Consider the following 26,440-nt stretch of genomic DNA (forward strand, 5'->3'; position numbering starts at 1 on the left):
GCCTGATTCTCTTTACACCAAGGCTATTTTATATTGGTTTATTAGCACAAAGGGGCCTTAAAGCGAGTATATATTTGCACCCATTTTAAGGGCTCTTTGGAGCACTGCTAAAACAGTGTAAAGTGGCCTGAGTGTAAATGAGAACCAGACCCTTTGTCTATTGAGCACTGTAAACATTTTAATGTAAAATATAGACTAGAATTGATTTTTGAAATTTGTAATGGATTTTATGTCATCTTTATATATATGATAATTCACTCATATTTCATATTAATTCTTTAGTGCAATATCACTATCCCTCAATAATATCATGACATTTCCTTATTTACTCACCGATTCATATATGATATGGTTTTACCAGTCTTCTTTAGTACAGAGGTAAGTGATATCAAACTCTTTAACACTTGTTAATAAAGTATTAAGCCTTCCTTGCAAATTATTTTATCTTCTGACTCGTTTGAAAATATACTTTTACTTCCTATTTTATGATATTAGCTTTGTTCACACCATAATAGCCATCAGGTTGACTTATCACTTTACATTACAGTTTGAGGAGATAAATTAATGGTCAAAATATTGTATATTAAATTCTTTGTCGGGTCAAATCAACCCCTCATCTAAGACAGATCAAATGAATTTCATGAAGTTCTACAGGTTGATGGACCTTTGCATGAGACCTTTAAAATGAAGGTCCTATGACATTCTGTATGTATGTGAAAGATTCCTTGGCATCCTTTGCTAAGTTGTCCAGTACTCGGATTATCTGCCTGTTTACCAAAACTACAGCTGGCAGCATTTCAGTTATGCGAAGAGATTTATCTGTGAATATACAGGTAATAAAGTTCTTTGGGATCCTTTGAGATGACAGCGGCTACAACGGATAAATATAAGATTGTTAATTCCTACTTTCTTAAGTTCACTTTCTCTGGATAATATCATTTTAAGTATGCTCATTTAGTACGTTTTCACCTCCCCACAAATTGCTCTGGATTGCCATTGATTTCCACCCTATACTGTGCTCCTAGCTCCTCATTCCATTATTCTCTCTCCCCGTTATCGAATATACTAAATTCCTTCCCAGCTTTTACAACTGTCAGGGTTAAGGCACTTAGGTTCACAATACTTGTTTGGCATGTTTTAATCTACTTTTTTGTGGTCTATTGAGTCAATGATCTGAAAATTAAAAACTGTGTAATTAGGCTTTGACATGACCAAAATCGCTGTTATGGTCCAGCATGTCAGTGGCACAAGCAGAGACCAAATAACAGTTTTGGTCTGTTGGGTTGGGAGTCTATGTTTTATAACTCCCTGAATCCACATTTACCCAGTCTGGTGAATATTACAGATCTAAAAAACAAAATTACATATTCCTCCAACAGTCTGTAACAATTCAGAGGAAGACATTACAAAGTGTTTGGTAAATATGTAACTGTTTCTTAAAATATAAAGTTTAGTACTTTTTTTCTCTTTGCTAAAAAAGGGGGAAAAACACTAAAATGTACCGAGGGAATATATTCATGATCACATCTATATACCACTAAGTGTCTACCCGAAATAACTGAAGCAAGACGACACAAAAGTTACAACTCAAAATATTTTCTGATATAGGCCAAGATTTTTTAAAAATGGGTGCCTAAATCCATATCTGGCACCTAAATAGGTGGCCTGATTTCCAGACGTGTCAAGCACCTGGCAGCTCTCACTGAAGTCAGTAGAACCTACTGGGTGCTCAGCACTTTTACAAATCAGGACACCTATTTAGGTGCCTAAATATGGACCTACGCACCCAACTTCAGGTAATCATGTATGGAAATATTGGCTGTAGTTTTCCTCTACCTTCTCTCTCAGTTTTTATTTCTTCTCTTTCTTTCCCCCCAAGCTAAGTGCCAGGCTATATTTTAAATCTTAATCTTTAAATTTAAAACATAGAATAGAAATTGAATAGCTACTGAAGAATAGCTTCTCTCCCCCCCCCCCGCCCCCAAAGATGGCAAAGCATGGGATTAGTAGCCAATACAGATGATGCAACCTCTGAAGTGCAATACCTGTAACAGGTGAACACCACTGCTTCAGGCAAAGGGGACCTGATTCACCATGACATTACTCCTGCTTGGCACCAGTGTAACTCCACTGATTTCAGTATACCTCATGTAAAACTTGAGCAACATAGTTGTAAATCAGTATTAGCTCTGTAAAATATAGCTTTGTAATTCTACTAGTTCTCTCCAGTCTGTATGAAATTTAATTGTTTTCCCTTGTGGTTTACATGGGAAAGGGGTGGCTGCTAAATGAGAATGGCTTCTAAATGATGATATAGAGTATTATTTATCTACTTGGGAAAAGCTGCAAAATTTAATGATTGCACACTGTTCCAATTATTACAGAATAATTTTGCAATTCATTAATGTTGTCTTACTTCTGTAAACTCCTATCATTTGTTCTGCAGATAACTCCCTAGATTTAATTTCTCTCACTCTCCATATTCATATTTTTAGCTCTATCACTTGAATCTTTTCTTCCAAATAAATCCTATTTTTTTTTCTTGCACTCATTGGCCACATTCCTCCTAATTCTTTCACCAAATTGTTCTGTAACAGCTACATTTCACATCTAAACCAACGGTGCCCAAGGTATAATCTGAGTGCCAAATATGGAATATGTAGCTATAGATGCGAAAATACAGACCTAGGAGTCTAATGTGTAAAAGTCCAAGTCTGCTCTTGCTCTCTAGTGGCAATATAAATGACTTGATTTTTTTTTTCATTGCTGGGAAAGTAAGCCAACCAGATTTAGCTACCACAGATGGCTATCAGAATGAGTAAGGGCCCGATCCAACTCCCACTGTATTAGGCCCTAAATGTTTCAAAAGTGCTTTAAAGATGACAAGCACTGCATAAGTGTTATATATCATTATGACTATGTTATGCAAACTTGAATGCAGTCTTTGGATTCCTGTCAAGCTGCCAATATAACTCAACTCAATCTCAAAGTGTGAGCACATTTGTACAGATGCTTGAACTACGTTAATCAGTATAGGATAACTGATCTTCACCTACCACTTCCTGGGATCCTTCTAATTATTGCATATTATAGAATCATATCAGGGTTGGAAGGGACCTCAGGAGGTCATCTAGTCCAACCCCTTGCTCAAAGCAGAACCAATCCCCAACTAAATCATCCCAGCCAGGGCTTTGTCAAGCCTGACCTTAAAAACTTCAAACGAAGGAGATTCCACCACCTGCCTAGGTAACACATTTCAGTGCTTCACCACCCTCCTAGTGAAAAAGTTTTTCCTAATATCCAACCTAAACCTCCCCCACTGCAACTTGAGACCATTACTCCTTGTTCTGTCTTTGTGAACATGTATAGATAGGCAAACTTCAAAAAATGGTCTGGAGATTCCAGTTGGGACTAGAAGGATAAGTGAAACTCATGCTATGTCTTGGGTTTGTTTGGGTTTTTTAACTCATTTATCCAACCTTATTAATTTGTACTGTTAAGGAAAAGTTAGCACATGTGACTCCATTTTGGTTTGGGGCCCACCATTGTCTAAAAGCAAGCACATCATGCACCAGGAGGAGTGTTCCTTAGATACTGCATTCCTGTGAAAATCCTCCTCCTTGTCTCCAGCCTGTCTGGACTCCCGGTATCTGTTCTTTGTCAGTCCCTAAACTCTCTATCTCCTGGCCTTTGATGTGAGGCCTCCCATCCTGATAATAAAAGTTACTGATGCATGGCTTTAGGACCATGCTGTGTCATTAACATACTAGTTTAGCACGAGGAATGCACCAAGCAGGGATAGGTGGTAGATAAGAAAAGGGTTTGTTTATTGGCTAAGGTTTCCGATGCACGAGGGCAACATGCTTTGCTAAAAGGTATATAACCTTTGTATAATCTGTATTCGGGGTCCCCTCCTGGCTAGCACGGGGGCACCACGCTCGAGCGTAATAAACTTGGTGTTTTTTGGGAACTCGGCAGTTGTGGACTTTGTTTATGTGCCTCAGCCTAGATTCGAACTGTGCGTGATCTATCAGGTGTAATTTGTAGCAGTTGTGTGCGTGTCCTACCAGGTGTAATTTGCAGCAGTTGTGTGCGTGTCCTATCAGCTATAATTCGTAACAGTACATACACTTTCTACGGATTAATATTCTTTCTCCTGCATCTGATGAAAAAGTGTGCCTATTAAATATATTGACTACAACTATTTAAAATATCAATCTTTCTATAAAATTCTTTAATGGTAAATTAAACTTTGGCTCAAGGTCCTATTATATTTTATATGCCATTAAATCCTTAATTTTTATATATCAATTGGTGAAATTCCCAATAAAAAGGAACATTATTTTAATGAAATGATGACACTGTCTTTCTTCATTATGTATTCACAAATGTAAAGATATTTAAATCCTAAAATATTTAACAATTTGCCTAAATCTACCTAAGCCGACCAGTTGTATTTTTTCAATTTTTAACCTGGGTTTGATTTTTGAGCCTTTGATAACGTCTTCAGTTAACGTTATATGTCTAAGTATTTTATTATTGGGATTATTGATTAAAAATATCAAGTACTATTGTCAATTCCTTAATCAAAGAGAACAGCTGGATAGAGTTATTAACTTCTGTATCTATATATGTTACCAGTTTGACAAAAATAAATAAATCAGTCATTTTAAAGATAAAAAGATTGGAATAACTGGGATTTTGCACTGAATTGATAAGACTATCTTAAAATACAACCTCTGTATAAGTTTCCTATTTCCAGCTATTATTCAAAATTCTGTATGTGTCCAAAGAACATATACCACAAAAACCAACCAAACAAAAAGGTCTTTTTACACTACAAAGTGCATTTTGTCTGTAAAATGTTTTATTATACACCTTTCTATCATCTCTTATTTTTCCAAATTGTATAACACATAGAAAGAAAATCCAGCTTCCAGTGTCTATGGGTCTGATCCAAACCCCAATGAAGTCAATAGGTGTTCTTCCACTTACTTGAGTGAGATTTCAATTAGACAATATATAAATACTTTGAAATCTCAGAGCAAACTACCTCACTACATGTGTGTGTGTGGGGGGGGGGGAGGGGTCAGGATGAAGTGTGTGTATATATGAATACCCAGATACACATTCATAAACACACACATAATTATAATTAAATAAGTATTATATTGTTAGCAAGCAGTACAAGTGAAAATAATTTTGCCTTCCAGACAAGGCTTACTTGTTTTTAAAGCTTTCATACACCACCATATATATTTAAACACATATTTGCTGTTAAAGTTAATATGCAAGAAAGGAACATTTTTCTTATTCTGATCAGAGATGCAACAATCAAGTCATAAACACAAAACCAATAGCCAATCAATGTGAATAAATCTGCCCTTGGGCTTAATTCAAGCAAGCCATTCACTGAGCTAATGTGATGGATCTGTCAAATCCGATACAGCATTACAGACATACTAGCAACATCAAGTGAACATGCAATGACAAAATGACGATACGCCCCACTGCCATGCTTTGACTGGTTCTACCTCATGAAAATAAAATTTGATAGCTTTGCCAGTTTTCTTTAAGTGAGACTTAGATTTAAGCCTTTACTAGCATCTATATTTTAAGTACTTTTTAAAATGTAATCTAAAAATCAAGTAAAATCTGTACTTAAAATTAACATATTTGTTTTAATTTATTTTGTATACCTTTACAAATTGTTTTCCTTTAACCAGCCTCTCAGGTTTAAGAGCTTAGAGGTCAAAGTTCAAGAGTGGTACAAAACATATATCGACCTAAATACTACATTTCCCCCCCTACCCCCTTATCAGTTGGAAGGGAAAGAAATTTCTGAGAAACATTTTAAACTAGACTGTTAAAAATGTGAAGGTTTTGATCAAATTCTTCAAAAGGCTCAAAGCTTTAAGTTTAATTTAATAAAGTGAAAGACTGCATAGAGAAAACATGTAGCTCTGCTTCCCTTCTGAAGTTGTAAAATGATTTCTTACTATATTGCTTCATAAATAAAGCAGACTTTTATCTTTTTACAGGTTTGATAAGTGAGTGGAGAGATCTGTAAGGCCTATTTCAGTTTTGATTGAATTTGACTGTCATTACATATGTATGTTTTCTTCTGTTAAAAACTACTTAATTTTTTTATAAGGTTCATCATCTTTCCTTGCCACCTTAGTCTCTTCCTCCATATTTGTTGTTCATTACCTATATCCAGCAATCTTTCCAGGTGTGACAAACAAGGATGTTTCCTCACAACAGTTCTACAGCACCAATCATTATCCGATGACTTGAGGTATTGATTCTGGAATCCCAAATCTTTCTGTTCACCTTCTGTTTTTCTATTAACAAAATATGCATCCAGTCCAAACAGTTACTCTTTCCATCTCCTCACTTAAGACAGTGTGTCAAGATAGGGACCTTGTCACTCATCATGTATATGATCTGTGACCCAAACAGTACTTTTTTTTTTCAAGTAGTCTTTTCATGCTAGAGCACTGCATCACAGTATATGCTTGGTGGCATTCAGTGTGTTTGCCTGGGCACTGTATTAACATATACAATAAATATATCTTGCTGAGAATGGGGACTCATATCCACTACAAAAACGAACATTGTGTGACCATATGTGTAATACTCATATGTAGCACAAGACAGCAAGTGATGACTACATTTAGGAGAAAGGATGCTAATAGTTGTCCTGTATTTCAGCATTTGCATTCAGTATTAGAGATTAACTCAAATTTTGCCAAATAATAATTTGCAAAATGCTTAAGGGAGTGAGGAATCTAAAAAAGCCCCTAATTCTGACATAAAAAACTCACATTCTTTAATGAAAATTCAGTGAAAAGTTAATAAAATGAACAAACAAATTTGTAATTGACTGTAATTTGAGGTATCCGTGTTTGCATATAGTTTCATATATGCAACAAAGTTTTTGCATGATTTTTTTTTTAAAACTAGTTTTAGGATTCCCGGATAGAAAAAAGTAAGTAAAATTATATCTTTGTAATTAATCCAAACATCTTTAGTCAACTGGGGGTAAACACATTTAACTCAGAAGCCAAATAAAAAAAATCAAAAGAAATTAATCAATTTCAGATACCTGTAATTATGCAGCAGGCTCAAGTTATTTCAATTCTAATTATACACAAAGAGTATATTTGAAAATTCAGTATACTAGAGATATTTTTCATAATAAATAATTAAGGGTTGTAACTATTGCATTACTATAGATACCATCTCAATCTTCTTTTACAGAATTTAATCATACTATATCTTTTCCTTTATTAAGTTTTTTTTCCCCAATGTCATGATTATTTTTATTAGAAAGGTTGACTCACTCTCTCGCTCCCCAACTATATTGTCAATATAGAAGAATAGGTAAAAATCTTATATTTTACCTTATGGTACCTGATTTTTCTGTTTGTTTTATAAGTAGGTTCATTAGTTGGTAATTAAAGCATTTAGGCTTCATCTTGATATTGTTCACTTCCCCTAAGTACTACGTAAATCTACAACCTTTCATTATAGCAACAAGCAAACCCTTTTAACTGACAAAGAGAGATCTGAACAATATCTGGGAAAAAAAAAAAGGACTAGCAATATGAGATTATTTATGATTTTGCCTTTTTGGTTTTAAAAACTTTTTAGGATCAGAAACTAGTTTTGCATTTGAAACTCACAAAAAATACTGTAGTTGCAACATGCTAACAACACACCTTTGTGGAAATGAAATGAAAACTACTGCGTAGCACTCCATATGGTAGGTTAACCTGCATAGAAAGACTACATCACGAACAAGGTGCAAACAGCAATATGTGATTGACATTACTGACCCAGAATTCATATAAAGAAACTTGCTTACCTGTCTCACACAGCATGCCTCAGCCACACATGCAAATTGTTTTTATTCACCAAACTTTTTTTTAATATATCTTATTACCAGAATAAGCATTTTTAAAGGCAATTATGCATGCATAGCATTTTAACATTCACATTGTGTTCCACTTTTCTCAGAAAACAAAATCCATGAACAACACTTCTTTCTAAGAAATCCTTCCTTTTTCGTATTCTCTTGTTTTCTTTGGGAACAGAAACATAAAAATCCAATAATAATGACCATTTTAGCACCTAATACACGTCTAAATTTATACTCAAGTTGCAAGAAAATTTCTCACTGATTTCAATAAGAGTTTCTTTTTATAACTACAGAAATGGGTCCTTAGCTCTTTCTGACCCTGTGAAGCAAAATACACACATAGCAATCTTTTACAAAATAGATACCCACTTCTATTGTGTGCTGTAAACTCTTAAACCATTTGAAAAGTATCAATGGATACTGCAGATTTTCCTACAGATAAAACTTCTGAAGAATGAATTTCCAGTGAAGAAGTAAATTCTTCTTTTTCATTACAAAATTAGGCCGAGATCTATTTTTATGCACATGCTTAATTTTACAGTGTGGCAAAATCCTGGCCTTATCGAAGTCAATGGAAGTTTTGCCACCTACTTCAGTGGGGTCAAGATTTCATCCTCTGAGCAATCCCATCGACTTTAGTGAAACTACTTACACTACGTAAAATTAAGAGTGTGTGTCTGCTGGATTGGGCTACATTGATTTTAAGAAATTCTCCACTTTTTCAGCAGTGTATGAACCCCATTTTGATACCATGATTTTAACAGTTTTTTAAAAAAAAAGGGAGACAAGTAGATCAACTTGTCTTCATATAAACACTCGAATAAATGAAATGTTTGGAAGCCAGCTAACTGGGAGAATCATCATTTGTCTTTGATGGCCTGAACTCCCATTGATTTCAACAGGAGTCAGTGAAAATGGAAGGTACTCAACACTTTAGAGGAATAGGTTCTAAATTAACTGAAAAAGTATTGTTAAGACCAATTATGATCTTAAGCAGCAGGCCGTTATGGAGCTATACATTTATTTATCTGCACTGTAAAAGGGTCACAGACTATTGTTATCTCATAGTAAAGTGGCTGCTCTGCAACCCAGGAAAGTGTGTGTATCTTATGCCTGATTCTTAATGAATCACTACTCTCTATTTATAGCTCTTTGTAACAATACAGCCTAACTTTGTATACCATAGTCATCTGCAGAGCAACAAAACAGTTACAAGACTTATTTTCCACTTCCTGTATGCTAAGTATTTATTAGCAGTAAATTAGGTCTTACCTGTCACTGTAGGCAGCTGCAGTGGCAGTGGCAGGCTGGGCATACCGGTAGGCAGCATAACCACCCTGAAACACAAACTTACATTCTAATTGCATTGCTACAGCAGTTTAAATGAATATTTTTTTAAAATTTACCAGCAACTATTTGGAATGTTCTTTTCATGCTATAAGTCCAATTAAGGGATTGGACTATATGTGAAATATTTCAGGAGGTTGTTAAGCAGAGCTGATCACAAACCCAATCAGTTCCTACTTGTTAAGATTTAATTTGACCCAAAGATCAGGATAATCAATGGACTACATTCATCAAAAAAATTTTGAGAATATTTTTCTTTACATTTACAGGTAGCAATTTCCCTTACCAATGAGGTGTAGTGCAGGTTAATAAAGCCGTGACAAATCAGTTAAAAGAAAATAAACTACAAAGCTAACAATAATTTTGTAGATCTAATATGATACCTTGCATGTGTTTGATTAAACCAATTAAATTTTTGCTACATTAAAACTCTAATTTTATATAGGTTTCTAATTTGTAAATAAAATCATAACTAAGAAGGACTTTCTTTTCTTTCTCTTGAATTAACATTCAGCTGTATGTAACAGTAATTGCAGCTGTTCAATTAAGCAAACAGACAAACAAACACACACATTTGAAAGGAATTGTGTGCAGTGATGCATTGATTATCAAACTGTGCAAATAGCAGAGCTTCCTGTTCAATGGACCACGGTGTTACATCAACCATTTCAAAATGATCTCAGCATGCCAATTAACAAACAGAGCCCAGTCTCCACAGATAACACAAACACCATTTATGTTCCAATTAGAATCCACCATCCCATAATCCTCTGGGACATGGAACTATTGTGTGTCCCCATAGAATTAAAAAAAGAGATGAAATAGAAAACTAGTTGGATCACTCAGCTTTGAATGACATTTCCCCCTGTTGTTAAAGTGAGTATTTAAATGGAGTGCTCCTATTGTTGAGGGATATGTTCACACTAAATATATGTAGAAGTATGAGGAATGGGCTTCTGTCTGCCAACCCTCAAGAAAATAGTAGCCTATTTTTAGTGCACTTAATATAGCTTTTTGTACATTGTATTGCAAAAAGTGTATTAAGTAGACTACTCTTCAAGAAATAACCTGTTTATGACAAACTTAACCGGGCCATAGAAGCTTCATTTAGCCCACTGTTCTAGAGCTTCTCCATAGGAAATTCCAGCTTATCCTCCCCCCTTCAGGGCTTTTGCTTGATTTAATCCCTCCAATCATAACAGAAATTTTGAGAAACATTTTTTTGAAAGTCAGTCCCACACACAGCTCGGCTGATGATGCCACATCTCCTTAACAGTAAGCACATAAGCTTCCCATCTACACACACAGCCAGATAGACACATTACGCTTGGACCTTCACCTATACTTAAGGCACCTCTTCATTTCATAGTTCAAACTCTCATGTCCAACTGTTAAGGTGCCTTCTCATAAAATTCAGCCTTGCTGGAGGCACTTATGTCAGGCAACCAATCGGTTTACACAGATAGCTTGCATAATATTGTAAGTGCCATCTCTTTTGCATGAAGTCCCATCTCTGTGCCAGCTAAGAAGCACTGACATGGAATGCCTCCTTACTTCTGAGCATCTGATATTCTTTTACTGATATTCTTTTACTGACACAAAAGTATACCTGAAAAATGGAGGAAAGAAGGACAGCGTCCCTATGCACTCTTCTTGGCTACCAACACAACAGCCTGAGCTGCAGATAGGCATATAGGATTGTATTAAAAACTAGTTGAGGTCTCAAAAAGTATGTGCATCAACAGGCAAGTATTGCCTGCAGGTACCTTGTGTATGGGCAATCAAATGTAAGATAATGGCACCAAGCACAAATTGAGCCACAAAGTAGTGAAGCTAGCAGAGCTCATGACAAAAATTGCAAATTTTCCTCAAGCTGTGGGCTACCAGAAGAAAGAGAGCAAACAAAACAAGAGACTTTCCCTGTTTTTTGCCTCCTCAAAACATCCCAAATCTCAAGCACTAGACTTAAAGATAAAAATAGATTTAGAATGGTACTCGTTTGTCTTCAGAATCCAGAGCGTAAGAATGTCTGTTGGACTGTAAGTCATTATGCAGTATGATATTATTGATTAGGTCAGTCTTCTATATGGTCCCTATGCTTCTCACCACTGGCACAATCCTGCAAATCCCTACTCAAATGAACAGGTTTCTTGATTTCACTGGGACTGATTATTATTTTGAAGGATTGAGCACCATGTGTGACTACAGAAGTGTTGTTCTCTCAAACATATCCAGATGTGGTAGGCTGATGTCACCAGCCTTAAATTTGATTTAAGTATAGGAGTGGTTTAACAGTCTGCTTTGTGCTAGTTAAGGAGGTGCCGCCAAAGAACCAAGCTTGACCTTCCCTGGGAATTGTGTTAAACTACTTTTGACTCAATAATCTGGATTAAATTTGGAAGAAGCCCTGCAGCGACTGAGTTTAAAATGATACAAATATTACTTTGGTCCGTGTTATTGAAAGGCTTACAAAATGCTCTTGGGGAACTAAAATCATTGGCATCTGCATTTTGATGTATTTTTATATGGAAGAACTTTGAATGGGAAATACCTATCTGAGGCCTGGTCTACACTGGGGGTTGGTGGTGGGAGAGCTAAGTCTGTCTAAGTTACACAACTTCACCTACGAAAATAATGTAGCTGAAGTGGACCTACTTAGAGCTACTTACCATGGCGTCTTCACTGTGGTAGGTTGACTGCTGACGCTCCCCCGTCGACTCCGCCTATGCTTCTCACTCTGGTGGAGTACCGGAGTCGACAGGAGAGCGCTCGGCGGTCGATTTATCACGTTTTCACTGGACATAATAAATCGACCCCTGCTGGATTGAGTGCTCCGGAGGTAAGTGTAGACATGCCCTGATATTTGTGTATTTCCTCAATTTAAGTGTGCAAACTGTACAATGATCAAAAACTTGTCTGTCTCTGTTAGGTCACTCTAATAACCTTTATTGGTCTCATGTTTGTAGGTTAATGCATATAGAACTTTTTCAAAATTTTAAACAATTTTAACTGTTTAATTATTATAAGAAGATCAACAGATGATTTAAAAGCAGAGGTCCTAATTCAGCAAAACACTTTGGAACATGCCTATCTTTAAGAATGGCAATAGTCCCAAATAAATAAATTCAAGAATGCACTTAAACACTTTGCTAAATCAGGACCAGAATCTGCCATCCAAATAATTAAAATGCAATTTAGGATATTATGTGGTGTTAAAACCACCTAAATGTATCTAAGATATTTGCTATAACATTAAATCTGGTTATAGCTTTTCAACTTCGTCTATTTCTCAGACACAGGATATTCAATAATATATAATGTACACATTTCTTTAGAACATTAGATTAAATGCACTCTTCTCATGCTTTAGTCTATATTGTTATAGACTTTACTGTTGAACATTTTATCCCACAACACTGGATTTTGGGTACATACTACCATTAATATAAGCAATTATTTATTTTATTGATCCAAACTCATAAGCACAAGAATAGTTTCAAAGGATATGCTTTGAAAAATATCCAGCCAAATTAGCATTTTTGTAGCAAATGCACAATTATTCTGACTGTTATAGAAATATTTTATTTCCCACCTGCTATAAAAACCTGGAATTTTTGGACCAATATGTGTGGAAATTTTATTTATTTTGAAAACCAATCATTTACACAGTTTCCACCTTAAAAGAAACAAAGAAATGTATCTGCCTATTATTTGTGACACTATTACTGTGTCTAGGCTAACATACTTTGGGGAAATCACCTATAGTTTCAGTGCAAGTGGTGAAGCTCCAACAGCAGTAGCAACACTGGAAGCCATAGTGTAACCAAGGAAAAGGCATTCATGCCACCATTTGTTTAGGCTATTAAGAGTAATCAGAGAGCCTCTAAGGGACGGAAACAGACATTGATCAGAAAAGAAAGCTACATTGTGGAGCTCAGCAAATGTCCGAATAAAGTGGCAACTGCTGGAAGTCAAGCTGACTTAGGTCTGGCCAAGGAAATTCAAATAAATAAAAACAGAATAAGGATGGTGAAGTTGGACAGCTATGTAGTGTGGATCGGAAAGAAATTAAAGACAATGTAGGTATGGACCAAAACTAACAAAATAATTTGCCTTCGTTTTTAGTAAGGATAATATGGAACACATTCATGAAGGGAGTATGGCTGATGGAAATGAGTTTCTGGACATGGAAATGAGCACATCTGAAGTAGAAGGAAAAAATTAAAGAGCTTAATGCACTCAAATCAGGGGGACCGGATAATTGCCATCCCAGAATACTGAAAGAACTGACACATGAAATTGCTCGTCCAGTAGCAAGAATTTTTAATAACTCTATCTATTTGGGGGTAGTACTGTCCCACTGGAAAATAGCTAACGTTTTACAAATATTCTAGAAATGGCGGGGGGAAGAGTGGTCTTGGCAATTGCATACTGTTTGAGTCAGACTAATAGATCTGTAAGGCTTTAGAACAAATTGTGAAGGAAAGAATAATTAAATTAATGGAAGTACATGGTAAAGGGGATGTCATGCAACAGGGGACGATCGTGCCAGACTAACCTGATTTTCTTCTCTGAGAAAATAAACTGATCTTTTTTAGATAAGGGAAGTGCAGTAGACCTAATATACTTGGACTTCAGTAAAGCATATGACACATGAGAAATTATTAGATAAATTAGGGAAGATGGGGATCAGCACAAGAATTGTTAGGTTGTAAGGTTGGTAGGTGAAGGTGAATTATCAAACAGGAGGGAATTCATGAGCAGAGCTCCTCAAGGATCAGTCTTGGGACCAATCTTACTGAATACATTTATTAATGGCCTTGGCACAGTAGGAATGTGCTAATGAAACTTGCTTATGGATAAAAATTTGGGAGGCACCATCAGTAAAGAGGAGGATCAGATTTTAATACAGAAAGATATGGATGATCAGGAAGACTGGAGGGAGAGAAATGAGATGAAATTCAATAGTGCCACGTTCAAGGTCATGCATTTTGGGTCTAATAATAAGAATTTCTGCTAAAAGCTGGGGGCTCATCAGTTGGAAGAAACAGTGGAGGAGAGAGACTTGGGTGTGTGGGTCGATTTCGGGTGACTATGAGTCACTAATGTGATGCGACAGTGAAAAAGGAAATATGATCCTAGGATGTATCAGGCAAGGCAGTTCCAGTAGAGACAGAAGTTTTAATGCCAGTGTAACAAGGCACTGGTAAGACCTCATTGGGAATGCTGTGTACAATTCTGGACACCCATATTAAAGAAAGAGGAATTAAAACTGAAACAGTGCTGAGAAGAGCAACTAGGATGATCAGTGGAATGGAGGGACTATCTTAAAAGAGGAGACTAGAAGAGCTTGGCTTGTTTAGTCTAGCAAAAGAAAACTATAAAATACATTAGGGGAGTAAATACCCGGGATGGTAAAGAGCTATTTAAGCTAAAGGATGTTGGCACAAGAACAAATAGATATAAACTGACCATGAACAAATTCAGGCTGGAAATTAAAAGGAGGTTTCTAACCATCTCACTATTAGTGGGGTGAGAGTCTGGAAAAGCCTCTCAAAAGGCGCTGCAGGGGCAAACAACTTAATGAGTTTTAGGAGAGACCTGGACAATTTTATATTGCTACTGTATGACAGGGTTGCTTGTGATGATTGGAGGCAGGGCCCAAAAGCCATTGGGCTCACTTCTGGTTTATGTCTTAGGGTCCCTAAAAGCTCAAGCTTCAGGATTTCAGCCAGGCACCTGCATAGGTCAGCGTGGGATTCCCCACCTCTCCCTCCAATTTATTCTGGGTGTTTGTATTTTTTTTTGTTCTTCCTCTGGAACAACAGGGATGGCCACAGTTGGAGATCGGCCATCAAACTAGGAGGGCCAGGGCTATGAGGTGTCTGTCTCTCTCAGATTCTTGGCTGGATGGTTCGTGCTCACATATTCAGAGTCTAGATTGCCATATGTGGAGTCAGGAAGGAATTTTCCAGGTCGGATTACAGTGACTTTAAGGGTTTTTCACCTTCCTTTGCAGAATGTGGGTGTGGGTCACTTGCCAGGATTATCTGGGTCTCTCTCAATTAATCATTTCCCTGCCATTGTGGGGTCCTTTGGCATTGGTGCATCTTGGTCCCTCCCATTCTCTGCCCGTGTAACATAATATTTTAGACTTCTGTGGGCTGTAGTACTTTGTTGGGTTTAGCGTGTGGGTGCTAGATGGTGTTGTTGGTCGGTCCAGGAGGTCAGACTGGATGAAGGGGTGATCCCTTCTGGTCTTGAACTCTCTGACTACGGTAAAAAAAGCGTATGCCCTTTCTACATTAGTTCTCCCACAATTGCTACCACTAATGGAACTACATCAGTGGTTCTGAAACAGCTTGAGATTTCCCTAAAAACATAAATGTAGACAAAGTCAGCATGTGTGATAATGCAGTCCTGACATTGCCAAAACTCCCATTGACACCGGACCTTAAATGGGACATACATCATATTTCAAGAGGGAGGCAGAAATTTTAAAATGTTTGCAATTGTGTGGTTTAATTAACCCCAACCATAAAATGCAGCTGCTGGGCTATTCCTTTCATTTTGTATATGTAAAATCCCCCATTAAATTGATTGTTAGTATGATTTCACAGCAATCCACATTCAATGTGATGAGTTTTTTTTTTCATCAGTCAGTACTTCATACCTGTGGTAACTTATTGCCATACACAGGCTCTTGATACACTACTCTATAAGGAAACAGAAATGTAACGATTTGAATGCAAAAAAAAATAAAATAAATAAAAATGCATAAGTCACACAAATTCCCCAAAGCCATTCATTCACAAGTTTGCTTTCAATATTTTACAAAGCACAGCATAATCAAGAAAGAGGTGAGGGACCGGTAACTGGTCAGTTGCCAAGGAATCTTAGTTGTGGTTTAAAATGAGCAAGGAACTTATCAAAAGAAAAAATAGAAAATCAAATACATTTGGGTTACAAAATCACTTATGTACACAAATATATATAGCCATCTATACACATATTATATATATATTGCGAGAGAGCGAGAGAGCAAGCGCGCGCATATAAACTTCAGTTTTATTCTCTCCTGATAATACCTTATGGTCTACTTAATTGTTAACTCAGGGCTCAGAGAGCATAGTGACAGGTGTTTTTATAATACAGATTGCTAAACTAGATCTCATGGATAGAAAGATTAATTTTATTCTCAACACTTGGGATTCTACTATGGTGCTTTGCATGGAACTCCTATTATCAGAACAATAAAAGTTTGCACAAATATTGAGGATATAGGAACAATAATTTGCACTTCAATAGCTACTTTCATCCAAGGATCTCCAAGTTTTTCAAATATTAATTAGTTACATTTCTCAACACCCTCTCGTAACAACTATATATAATCATTTTCAATTAGTAAACTCATTGTGGACATTATGGGCTAAATAATGTCGGCCTCCACTGGGAAGAAGGTGCAAAGAGCTGCCTTTGCCCCATTTCCCCAGTATAGGGCTTGAGCATAATCTTTATCATGCTCAGGGTGCAAAGCTAGAGCAGGAAGAGGTAAAGAAGGGGCATGTCTCCATATCTTCTTCATCTTGTCTCAACCTATGGAACTGCCCCATGTGATGGCTACATGTTGCCCTCTCCCGTATGGTGTAGCATCATCCATACTCCCTGCCTCAGGCATTACCTGCCTCAGGGGAGCTCCTGCTGTGTGTTGTGTCTGTGTATAGCTCTTTCTAGCATAGGGTATAACTTAATGCCTAATGTCACCTAGCCAAGGATCAAAGCTATAAAAAGCCAATGGCAGAAAATGGAATGTAACTCAGAAATCCTGATTCACAGTCCTCTGCTCAAACTCACTATGAGACCCTTCCCATCAAATATCACTCATTAAAATGATTATTGCAGCATTAAATTGTTTTAATACAACATTTACAATGCAAAACATAGGACATGAAAGGACATTTCATCCATAGATCTAAGACATTTTTTAAAAAGTGGGCATCTATAACTTGGTTGAGTGGATAGAGCACCGAACTGAAAGTGGAGATGTCTGGATTCTATTCCTGGATCTGCCACTATTATTTATTGTGTGCCCTTGGACAAATCATTTAACCAATCTGTAAACTGAAGAAAATAAGGCTTACCTACAATTATAAAACACCTTGAAATCTTTGATGGTTACAAAGATGACTCAGGTCCTACTCTAACAACTAGAACATACTTAATACTGCCAGTGTGACAAACCATTACTTCACACGTAAACTTCAAAATGTTTGGCTCCCATAAGTAAATCCAAAATTATCTAAATGTCTTTAGTGTAGGAAAGCTTTGTACATTAAAATGCTGTTATACATCTGGCTTTGTGGATGCCAGACATAATGCCATCTATTATAATCAAAAGAACACTGACTGGATGACTGTTACACTTCCACAAATTACTCGTTCTTTCTTAAAGTAGCTGCAGATATGCATCAGACCCCAACACTACCTTAATCATGTCCTTGGAGAGATGGCAATATGCACTGGGAATATAATATTACCATGCCATCCTAACAAAAAATATATGCCAATTTCTCAGTACAGTGCCCACAACTCCATATATATATTCCTAATTCTATACTTGTGTGGATTTTGTTCAGTGCACCACAACTGATGCAGGAACCTAGCAATGGGTATGGTAAATTTTACTGTGGGCAATAACACTGAGTGAAAGGGTGAGCTAGGGCCATCTCCCTAAGGGACTTCTGAGACCAGGAATGGGAGGGTTTTAAACCCCCTTTTTTTGGGGGGGGGGGGGAACCACAACTCTTCTCTTTTTCACCCTACCTCCACACAGCTTAGGGAAGGGTATGGCAGTCAGATGTCCTTGAAGCATTCCTTCTGGCAATGATCCAGAGGGAAGAGTTAAGGGGGGTGGGTGGATGAGTTTAAAGCATTATTTTAACTGCATGTTTCTTTGTTTTCTAATGTCTGGTTTTTATTTTGCTGAGTGCATTTCCTGATTCTCAAAGCTGTAAATTTTCGGCTGGGAACATATGTATTCTAGAAGGGTACAGGAAACCGTCAGGCAATCTTAACTCTCTTTTAATTAAGTTTTTTGTTAGTGAATCAATAGTTAATTTTAAAAGGCCTTCCTTTTTCCCTAACTATGCAACCTTCTTTCTTTATTTTCCTTGTTAAAAGCACATTTTAAAAGGGAGTTCAATATCTCAGCTACTTCTGAGGCATTATTACATTCCCCTTGTCATTCAGTAGTGTGCCTGTGGAATTTTCACTTTAGTGTATCTTTTCCCCTACTATATTTATAACAGTCCTCTCATTCTGCTCTACCCTTCTGGTTAGCATTAACTCATTCTGGCTGTTTGTTGCCCTTAATATTCCATGCAATCTTTACCTGACTGATTATTATGTTTTGGATTTCTCCCTCTTTTCCACTTCGATTACATATCCTCTACCCAGTGGAGAAATCAATTGTGCATATGTCAGTAGTCCAAGATACCCCACCCCACACTTGCTACTCAACCCTGTACTGCAGGCAACCTTGACTTTGATATTCTTTATCTTTGTGTGGATTTTCTCCCCAGTTTTGCTTTATAACTATTTGCTGTTTTTAGCTTGGCTATTTTTGTGTTTTTTGAGGGGGTCTTTTCTCTCTCCTCTTTACTATTATTTGTGGTATGTATTTAAAGTTTGTTTCTTTTCTATTTGTTTCTGTTGCCTAGTCTTTCCACTGTGGTGTCATTTTCCTCTCAGCACCTCCTTTCTTCACACATTTCAGCTTTCCATTTAAAATGGCTAACTGAGCTGGAGCTTCATGGTAATCGATTGGGAGCCAGTCAATAACTCGGTGCTCTCCAGGGAACTAATACATTCTGAATCATATGTTTTCTCTCCACTGATTCTCACACATCTAGCTTGCAATCGCTCTCTCTCTCTCTCTCTCTCAATACATTTTAGGAGTAGAAAAGAGCAAGAGTTAAAATGAAAATGATGAGCTGCTTAGTACAAAGTTCTAGGTACAATGTACAAAGTAAAAATGAAAAAAAATATGTCTGCAACATATGAAAACTATATGACTTTAACTTAGTCCATCCGTCTGAAAGATAAGCATTATTCTATATCTAGAAACTGAGAAATGTATTTGGAAGCTAAGACACTGACCCTGTAAATGACAGGATATGGACATACCCCTGCATCTGTGTGGAGCCTCATTTAAGTCAATTGCAGGACCAGAGCCTAATGCCAAACAATTTCTTTGAGACTACTCACATGCTTAAAGCTAGGCACTTTCCTAAGTACCTTGCTGATCAGATTCACAGTTTCTATTTAGCATTTTCAAGCCTGTCATGGGTGTTGGTCATATTTTAAAAAAAACAATCAAACAAACAAAAAAGCATTGCTGGTGTCACTGAGGGCCCAAAAGACATAAATTTTTCTTTCATTAGCAGGAGGCTCCCAAACTACCAACTGTTATTCTTAATATGTAACTCCCAAATACACAGTAAAGTTAATTCAGGTTCAGCAGGGCTTCTTGCCTTTCAGACTGGTGAGATGAGCAAAATGGGTGCAGTTTTCTTTTTGGCAAGAAGAAGAATTAAAACTGAAGTCCACACTACTGGTAAAACTCACCCCTGTGCAAAAGGTCCTGTGTATCAGTAAAATCCCTCTTGAACTTCCAACTCTAGATTTAAGTGAAATTAAAGCAGTACACAGAAGTTTGTGTAGGCCTTCAGTAAAGGGGTGAGCTGCATCCACTGTGAATAGTAGAGGGACTTTGAAAATCTGCAGGGTGGGAATCCTAACCCAAACTAAACACTTCATATATATTGTTTAATTTGCAGTTATTTTTTCCAATGATTGTAACCAGCCAATCTTGTCCCAACAGGAATAAACCCCTAACTTCTCCCCATAAACTCAGATTCTTTTCCTTTTTATACAAATCTATTGTCAGAAAATTTAAACTGTTTCATCCTAAATGTCTCTGAAGGATCATTGGTAATAAATATAACTAATGTTTTCTAATACTATCTAATGAATTTTTAATGTTCATACCAATTTAATGGAATCAATCTCTTTGTATCCCAATGCTGACTGAAGCACAATTAGAGTAAGAAAACCATACAAAGATATTTAATTACCTCTATTTTTAGGATTTGATTGTTCTATCAAAATAATAAGGGAAGCTAAAGATAAGTGGCATGTCTATGAGATTTTCTTATATCAATATATTTTAAAAATTTGTGAGCCTGGGTTCTAATGATAGTTTAACTTTTTCCAAAAGAGTAACAATTAGGGCACATATTTAGAAATAAGCAGCTTCTTCATAGACTTCCTAACTAAAATCCTCAGTATGGGAAGACAATAAATTATATATAAAATGATTATTTAAAAAATGTATATACACAATTAAATAAACCAATAGATGGAGCAAACAGCTTTAAAAATTGATAACTATGGACCAAGCCCACACTTGCTATCATGGGTAGCCACTTCCAGCCATGAGTAGTCCCACTGATGCCAGCACTACTACTCACAGTAGGAGGTACTATAGCCGTCAGTTCAGGAAAGCACGTAACAACATACTTAAGTTCATCCATATTCAGGGAGAAACTTGAGAATATCTTGAACTAAGCATATACTTACATTCCCTTCCCATCAATGGGACTTTAGCACGTGCTTAAATGTTGCCCTGAATAGGGAAACTTTCCTGAATAAGAGCCTATGCCCAATAGTGTTTTCAGAATTAAGGTACTAAACCACTCTTCAATTTGCCTTGAGTTCTAAATATAAATATATTGTACTTTAAAAAAAAACTGAAACTTTAATTTTAAGGGGTTAAAAACCCCCAACACTTTTCTCATTTTTGCATTCATTCAGCACTTGATTGAAGAGTTAATTCAGCTCCACTGAACAATGGTAGATGTAATGAACAGAAAGGTCTTCCAATATGAGAGATATTCCTCTCAATTCTTTTTGACAGGCGAGGGATGGTAAATTGACAAAACAGAGTCAAGCAACGCAGCAAACTTGTAAAAAGAATGACTTTGGTAATGTACAAGGACAGCATGCACATCAATGAATACTTACATAAATGTCTGCACCATAAAATCCATCCTGGTAAACAACACTGCAAGGATGCACACACAAAGAAAAACATCCATATTAGTGCATTTCCACATGCAAACACCACCAACCCCTGCACTGCTGAGGTTAGTCTTGTCACAAGAATGGAAAAGAATAAAAGGGCACTCTTCACATTGGTTAAGGAGGTTGGTAATATTAATCAACTGTTCTTTTGAGCTTAGAAAAGGAAAACTGGACTGAATGTCATAACATCTGTATACCAGATGCCAAATGCTTAGTCAAAGAGAAGCAAAGGGTTACAGTATTACAGAACAAATGCCTTTGATCCGTTTCTCAAACTGGGTCTGAATTTTTATAAGTGCAGTGTTTAATTTGTGCCACAGCTTGCCATGGCTGAGCCTGGCATATCTAGGCTTCACAGTTCATAGCCCCAGCACTTCTGGGCTTGCTGCATCACTTATGAATGTAAAAAATATTGCTTGAGCCCTGGCACCCCTTTCATTACAAATTAAGCACTGGCTAGGTCTCCACTTTTCCCCTGTATAAAAATGTTCAAAGGGCAATCCTGCCATTAATTTTTAATCACAATTCCCATTCACTTCATTGAGGGTAAAAATTATAGAATAAATGTAGAAAATGGCCATAAGTATGCATGCACTGAGTTGCACAGAAGTTTTGTTGAAAACTAGGTTGTAGTATACTATACAAATAGTCAAACCTTGCACTACAAATCTCTGTCTTATTTATGGGGAAACACCAGGTAGTTTTCATTTACAGGGCATTTTTACATGAGTATTAATTAACCACTGGCAGAGCCAGTGCGACTCCAAAGATGCCCAGGCATCTCAGAGTGTCCTAGGAGGCTCAGAAGTTTGTATCACTTTTAAGGCTGCAGGTTTGTCATGGCGTGAACAAAGCCATGGACAGTGTTTGTCAGTTTGTCTAAGACTTTTTCCTGTGTCTGTGACTCGTCCAACAGCAGTGGCTCCAGCGACTTCCATGGCTGGGCCTGATGCCCTGCTCTGGGCATTCCAACTTGGTGTGCACTGTTGCAGTGCCACTCTGGTTTCTCTTGCCCAACCCTCTGTCATGATGGAAAAGGGGGGAGCATGTGGGCCAAATTTCAGTGAGTGCCAAATTGCAACACCCAGAGCAGGGCGACAGGCCCAGACATGTGGGATGCAGGAGCTGCTGGGATTCCCCTCGGTACTGGGCCAGGATTCGAGTTGCAGTGCTGGGATGGGGAGAGTGTTGCTATGAGCGGCACTGCTGTGGGAGGGAGCCCACACCAGGGCCCGTCTTTCTGTTCCTCTGACACTGTAATTGGCCTTCGGATTCTTCCCTTTTTGATGGCATGAACAAAAGATTCCTATTCAGATGCTGATTTGTATCCTTTACATATAGATAATATCCATAAACCTTAAACCAAAACACACACACGCACAAAAAAAAAAAAAAAGAAAAAGAAATGGGCCAAATATAAACAGGATAACTGCAATGAATCTGGCTCCAGGAATATGAGTGAACTGGTGAAATGTGCGTAGAGATGCCACATGGGCCAATTTGTAAATGAGTTCATTCCTGCCTGTTGTGTAGTTATCAGTGCTATTTACTATAAAAAACATCTGTTTTGAAAAAAAAAACATATTTTATTCATATAAATTATGTTTAAATATTTTAAACACTGTGGAAAGTCAATATATTTTTCAATTGCCTGCAGCATTATCTTTTTGTGCTGTGATCCCGGTAGCGCTCCCAAACTAAATAAGATTTGTCATTACTTGGAGGGGAGACTTTGAAGATAGGTTTATGAAAATAGATCCTGTCAAACTAGTTTGATATCTTTTTTTGATGTGATTACATGTTTGACTGACATAAGCTATAGCATTGATGTAATATACTTAGACTTCTCTAAGGCGTTTGATTTGGTACTGCATGTCATTTTGATTAAATAACTATAGAAAGATGTAAAATTAACATGGAATGCATTAAACAGATTAAAAACTGGCTAAGTGATAGGTCTCAAAATATAATTGTAAACGGGAAATTGTCATCAAGCGGATGAATTTCCAGTGGTATCCTGCAGAGATTGGTTCTTGGCCCTGTGCTGTTTAACATCTGTATCAATGACCTGGAAGAAAACAAAATCATCACTGATTAATGTTTGCAGATGGCACAAAAATTGGGGGAGTGGCAAATAACAAAGAAGACAGGTCACTGATTCAGAGTTACCGGGATAACTTAGTAAACTGGATGCAAGCAAACAATATGACTTTTAATGCAGCTAAATGTAAATGTAGACAACTAGGAGCAAACAATGTAGGTCATACTTACACAATGGGGACTCTATCTTGGGAAGCAGTGACTTTGAAAAAGATTTGGGGCTCATGGTGAATAATGAGGTGAACATGTGCCCCCAGTGGAATGCTGTGGCCAAAAGAGTTAATACAATCCTGAGATACATAAATAGAGGAATCTCAAATAGGAGTAAAGAGATTATTTTATCTCTGTATTGGCACTGGAGTGACTACTGATGGAAAACTGTGTCCAGTTCTGGTGCCCACATTTCAAGAAAGATGTTGATAAATTGGAGAAGGTTCAGAGAAGAGCCATGAAAATAATTAAAGGATTAGAAAATATGCCTTATAGTGACAGATTTAAGGAACTTAATCTATTAATTTTAACAAAGAAGAGATTATATTACAGTCTGTAAGCACCTACATGGGGCACACATATTTAATAATGGACTTTTCAATCTAGCAGAGAAAGGTATAACACAATCCAGTGGGTAGAAGGTGCAACTAGACAAATTCAGACTGGAAATAAGGTATACATTTTTGACATTGAAGATTATTATTCCATTGGAATAATTTACCAAGGGTCGTGGTGGATTCGTCATTGCTGACAATTTTAAAATTGAGATTGGATGTTTGTCTAACATATATCTCTAGGAATTATTTTGGGAACATTCTATGGCCTGTGTTATACAGGAGGTCAGACTAGATGATCACAATGGTTCTTTTTGGCCTTGTAATCTATGAATTTAAGAAACACTTATATGTGGAACAGAGAGCAGTAACAGTGATTAAATAGGTGGAGCCTATCCACTGAGTCAATGCTGAAAACAGTGGTATTAGGGGACACTGCTGTTGGGCAAGATGTACAATCAAGATCCTGACAACATGTGGCCATTAAAGTTCTGGTGGAATTTTCCACAGGAATAGAAGTGTTAATCTTGGTCCCTTGGCCACATTACAACTTTGGTGAATACACTATAGTGATATAAATTCCCATGCAGTTTCTGTTGGATAAGTTGCTCTACTCTTCTTATCTGTAATTGTTATTTAGTGCAGTTATGTTGTTAACATTTCACTCCAAAGGTTGCTGCATTGCAGCTAAGACAAATTATCAATGTGTATGGTTTGCATTTTAGTTTAGAAAAATCCTTCAGGATGAAAGGCACTAATATACAGCAAAGTGATTTCAATGGAGTTACACTGCCATAAAGCTGGAATACTACAGTGATGGAGAAGGCCTGCTCATTTTAAACCTGGAGTAAACATGTACTGCACGTATCTCATATGCATGTTTTCCTCCCCCCCGCCTTTTCAAAAAGTATATAACAAACAAAGGCTTTTGCAGCCTAAAAAGTCTGATTTTCAATATTGGCATTAACTCTAGTTGTTCCACACGTAAAATATCTAAGTGCATTTTTGTTCATTAATACTCTCAATTTGCCTGGGGAAAGCACCTGTCACTGAGTTGTAATCCTAAGAAAGTCATATTTGCATTTCCAATAAGCATTTTTATGTCAAAGAGACATCACCTAATCAACTGGATTCATATGTTCAAATTCCAAATGGCCAAGCTGTGTTCTTCTGACCAAACTACTCTGAAATATATTCTCAACATTATTGTTTTCAATAGTTAATCAACAGTTACTATGGAATAATATGGGTAAAATCCTGGCTCCACTGAAGTCAATGGGTGTTTCTAATTGCTTTAAAATATATTAAATGTTTTTTTTTTAATTTAAGCAATACCTGCAGGTGCCACAGATATATTACATGATCATGAACAGCAGAAGAAGTGGCTTACAAGATATAAGATCTGGTCCACACTTTGCCAAAGTCTGAGAAAACCTAATCTAGAACTTTCGCGCAGTGAGGTTTTTCAAATGACATGCAGTAGAAATATCCATACATGTTGGAAGGTGAGGACTCATTATAAACATATGAAGATTCCCTTTTAAAAGGAATTACCTATTTCTTTGTTTCAGAGACCATCATTACGTGATGCAAAACAAGTCAGTGCTACTTCACAATGCATCCTAGTTCTTCAACACAAAAAAGCAAGTATGAACTGTATATTCCTAATACAAGGCTGGTGACTCAAAAGAGGATGGATATATATAAGCACAAAGATCAAGTGGATTATGAATCTGCAGCTGTTCCATGTATCAGGCCAGAATAGAACAACATGTGTACAATGAAGACTTTAAAAAACGGAATGAACAAAACTACAGGTAGTATGACATTTAAAAAAAAGACAATTTTGTGAGGGGGTAGCTAGCCACTCCTTTTTCAACATTGTCAGCTAGCGCTCCAATCTCATCCAGCGTTCCAGTAATGAAGCATTTTTAGTTCTACTAGCTTACTATATCCTACTCAGACAAGAATCTACTTGAAGCTACAGTGCCTAAGCAAAAAAACTTCCAGCACAATATCACTAGATAGTATTACATTTATGAAGGGCATAGGCACGTATGAGTAATTGAATGGGAAGTCTCTCCCAACCCTTTTAACCACCTTCAATATATTTCCTGTTTGGGGACAAACTCAAACAACATGCCATTCTTAAATTACTGAAGATTACAATATTCCAGTTTTAATTATTGTCTCAACTATACAAAGACACAATACCCCAGTGCACACAAGGAAAACAAATAAATATTTTCAAAATTGCACTCTGAGTTCAACACAAACCAAGACAGGACCTAGGAGTAGTTATGTTGTTTGACTTCAGATGTAGGAAGTGCCTCATTCTAAAAATGGATGGATATAGGTCTGCAAACTGGGTTGATAGTTA

General features: G+C 36.9%; 1 protein-coding gene across 43 annotated transcripts in view; it reads right to left on the bottom strand.

Moving 5' to 3' along the window:
• RBFOX1 (RNA binding fox-1 homolog 1) overlaps positions 1–26,440 on the bottom strand; it is a 2,443,894-nt gene that overhangs the window by 27,740 nt on the left and 2,389,714 nt on the right. For 39 of the 43 annotated variants that reach the window (XM_048868136.2, XM_048868129.2, XM_048868132.2 and 36 more), the window contains 2 exons: positions 21,356–21,395; positions 9,197–9,261 (listed from right to left, as the gene is read on the bottom strand). In XM_048868136.2, the coding sequence (XP_048724093.2) occupies positions 9,197–9,261; positions 21,356–21,395 (105 nt within the window). The remainder of the gene's footprint in view (positions 1–9,196; positions 9,262–21,355; positions 21,396–26,440) is intronic. The other 4 variants (XM_048868140.2, XM_048868139.2, XM_048868137.2 and 1 more) reach the window with 1 other exon arrangement.

Source organism: Caretta caretta, chromosome 10, assembly GCF_965140235.1.
Source record: "Caretta caretta isolate rCarCar2 chromosome 10, rCarCar1.hap1, whole genome shotgun sequence".
Classification (NCBI taxonomy): Eukaryota; Metazoa; Chordata; order Testudines; family Cheloniidae; genus Caretta; species Caretta caretta.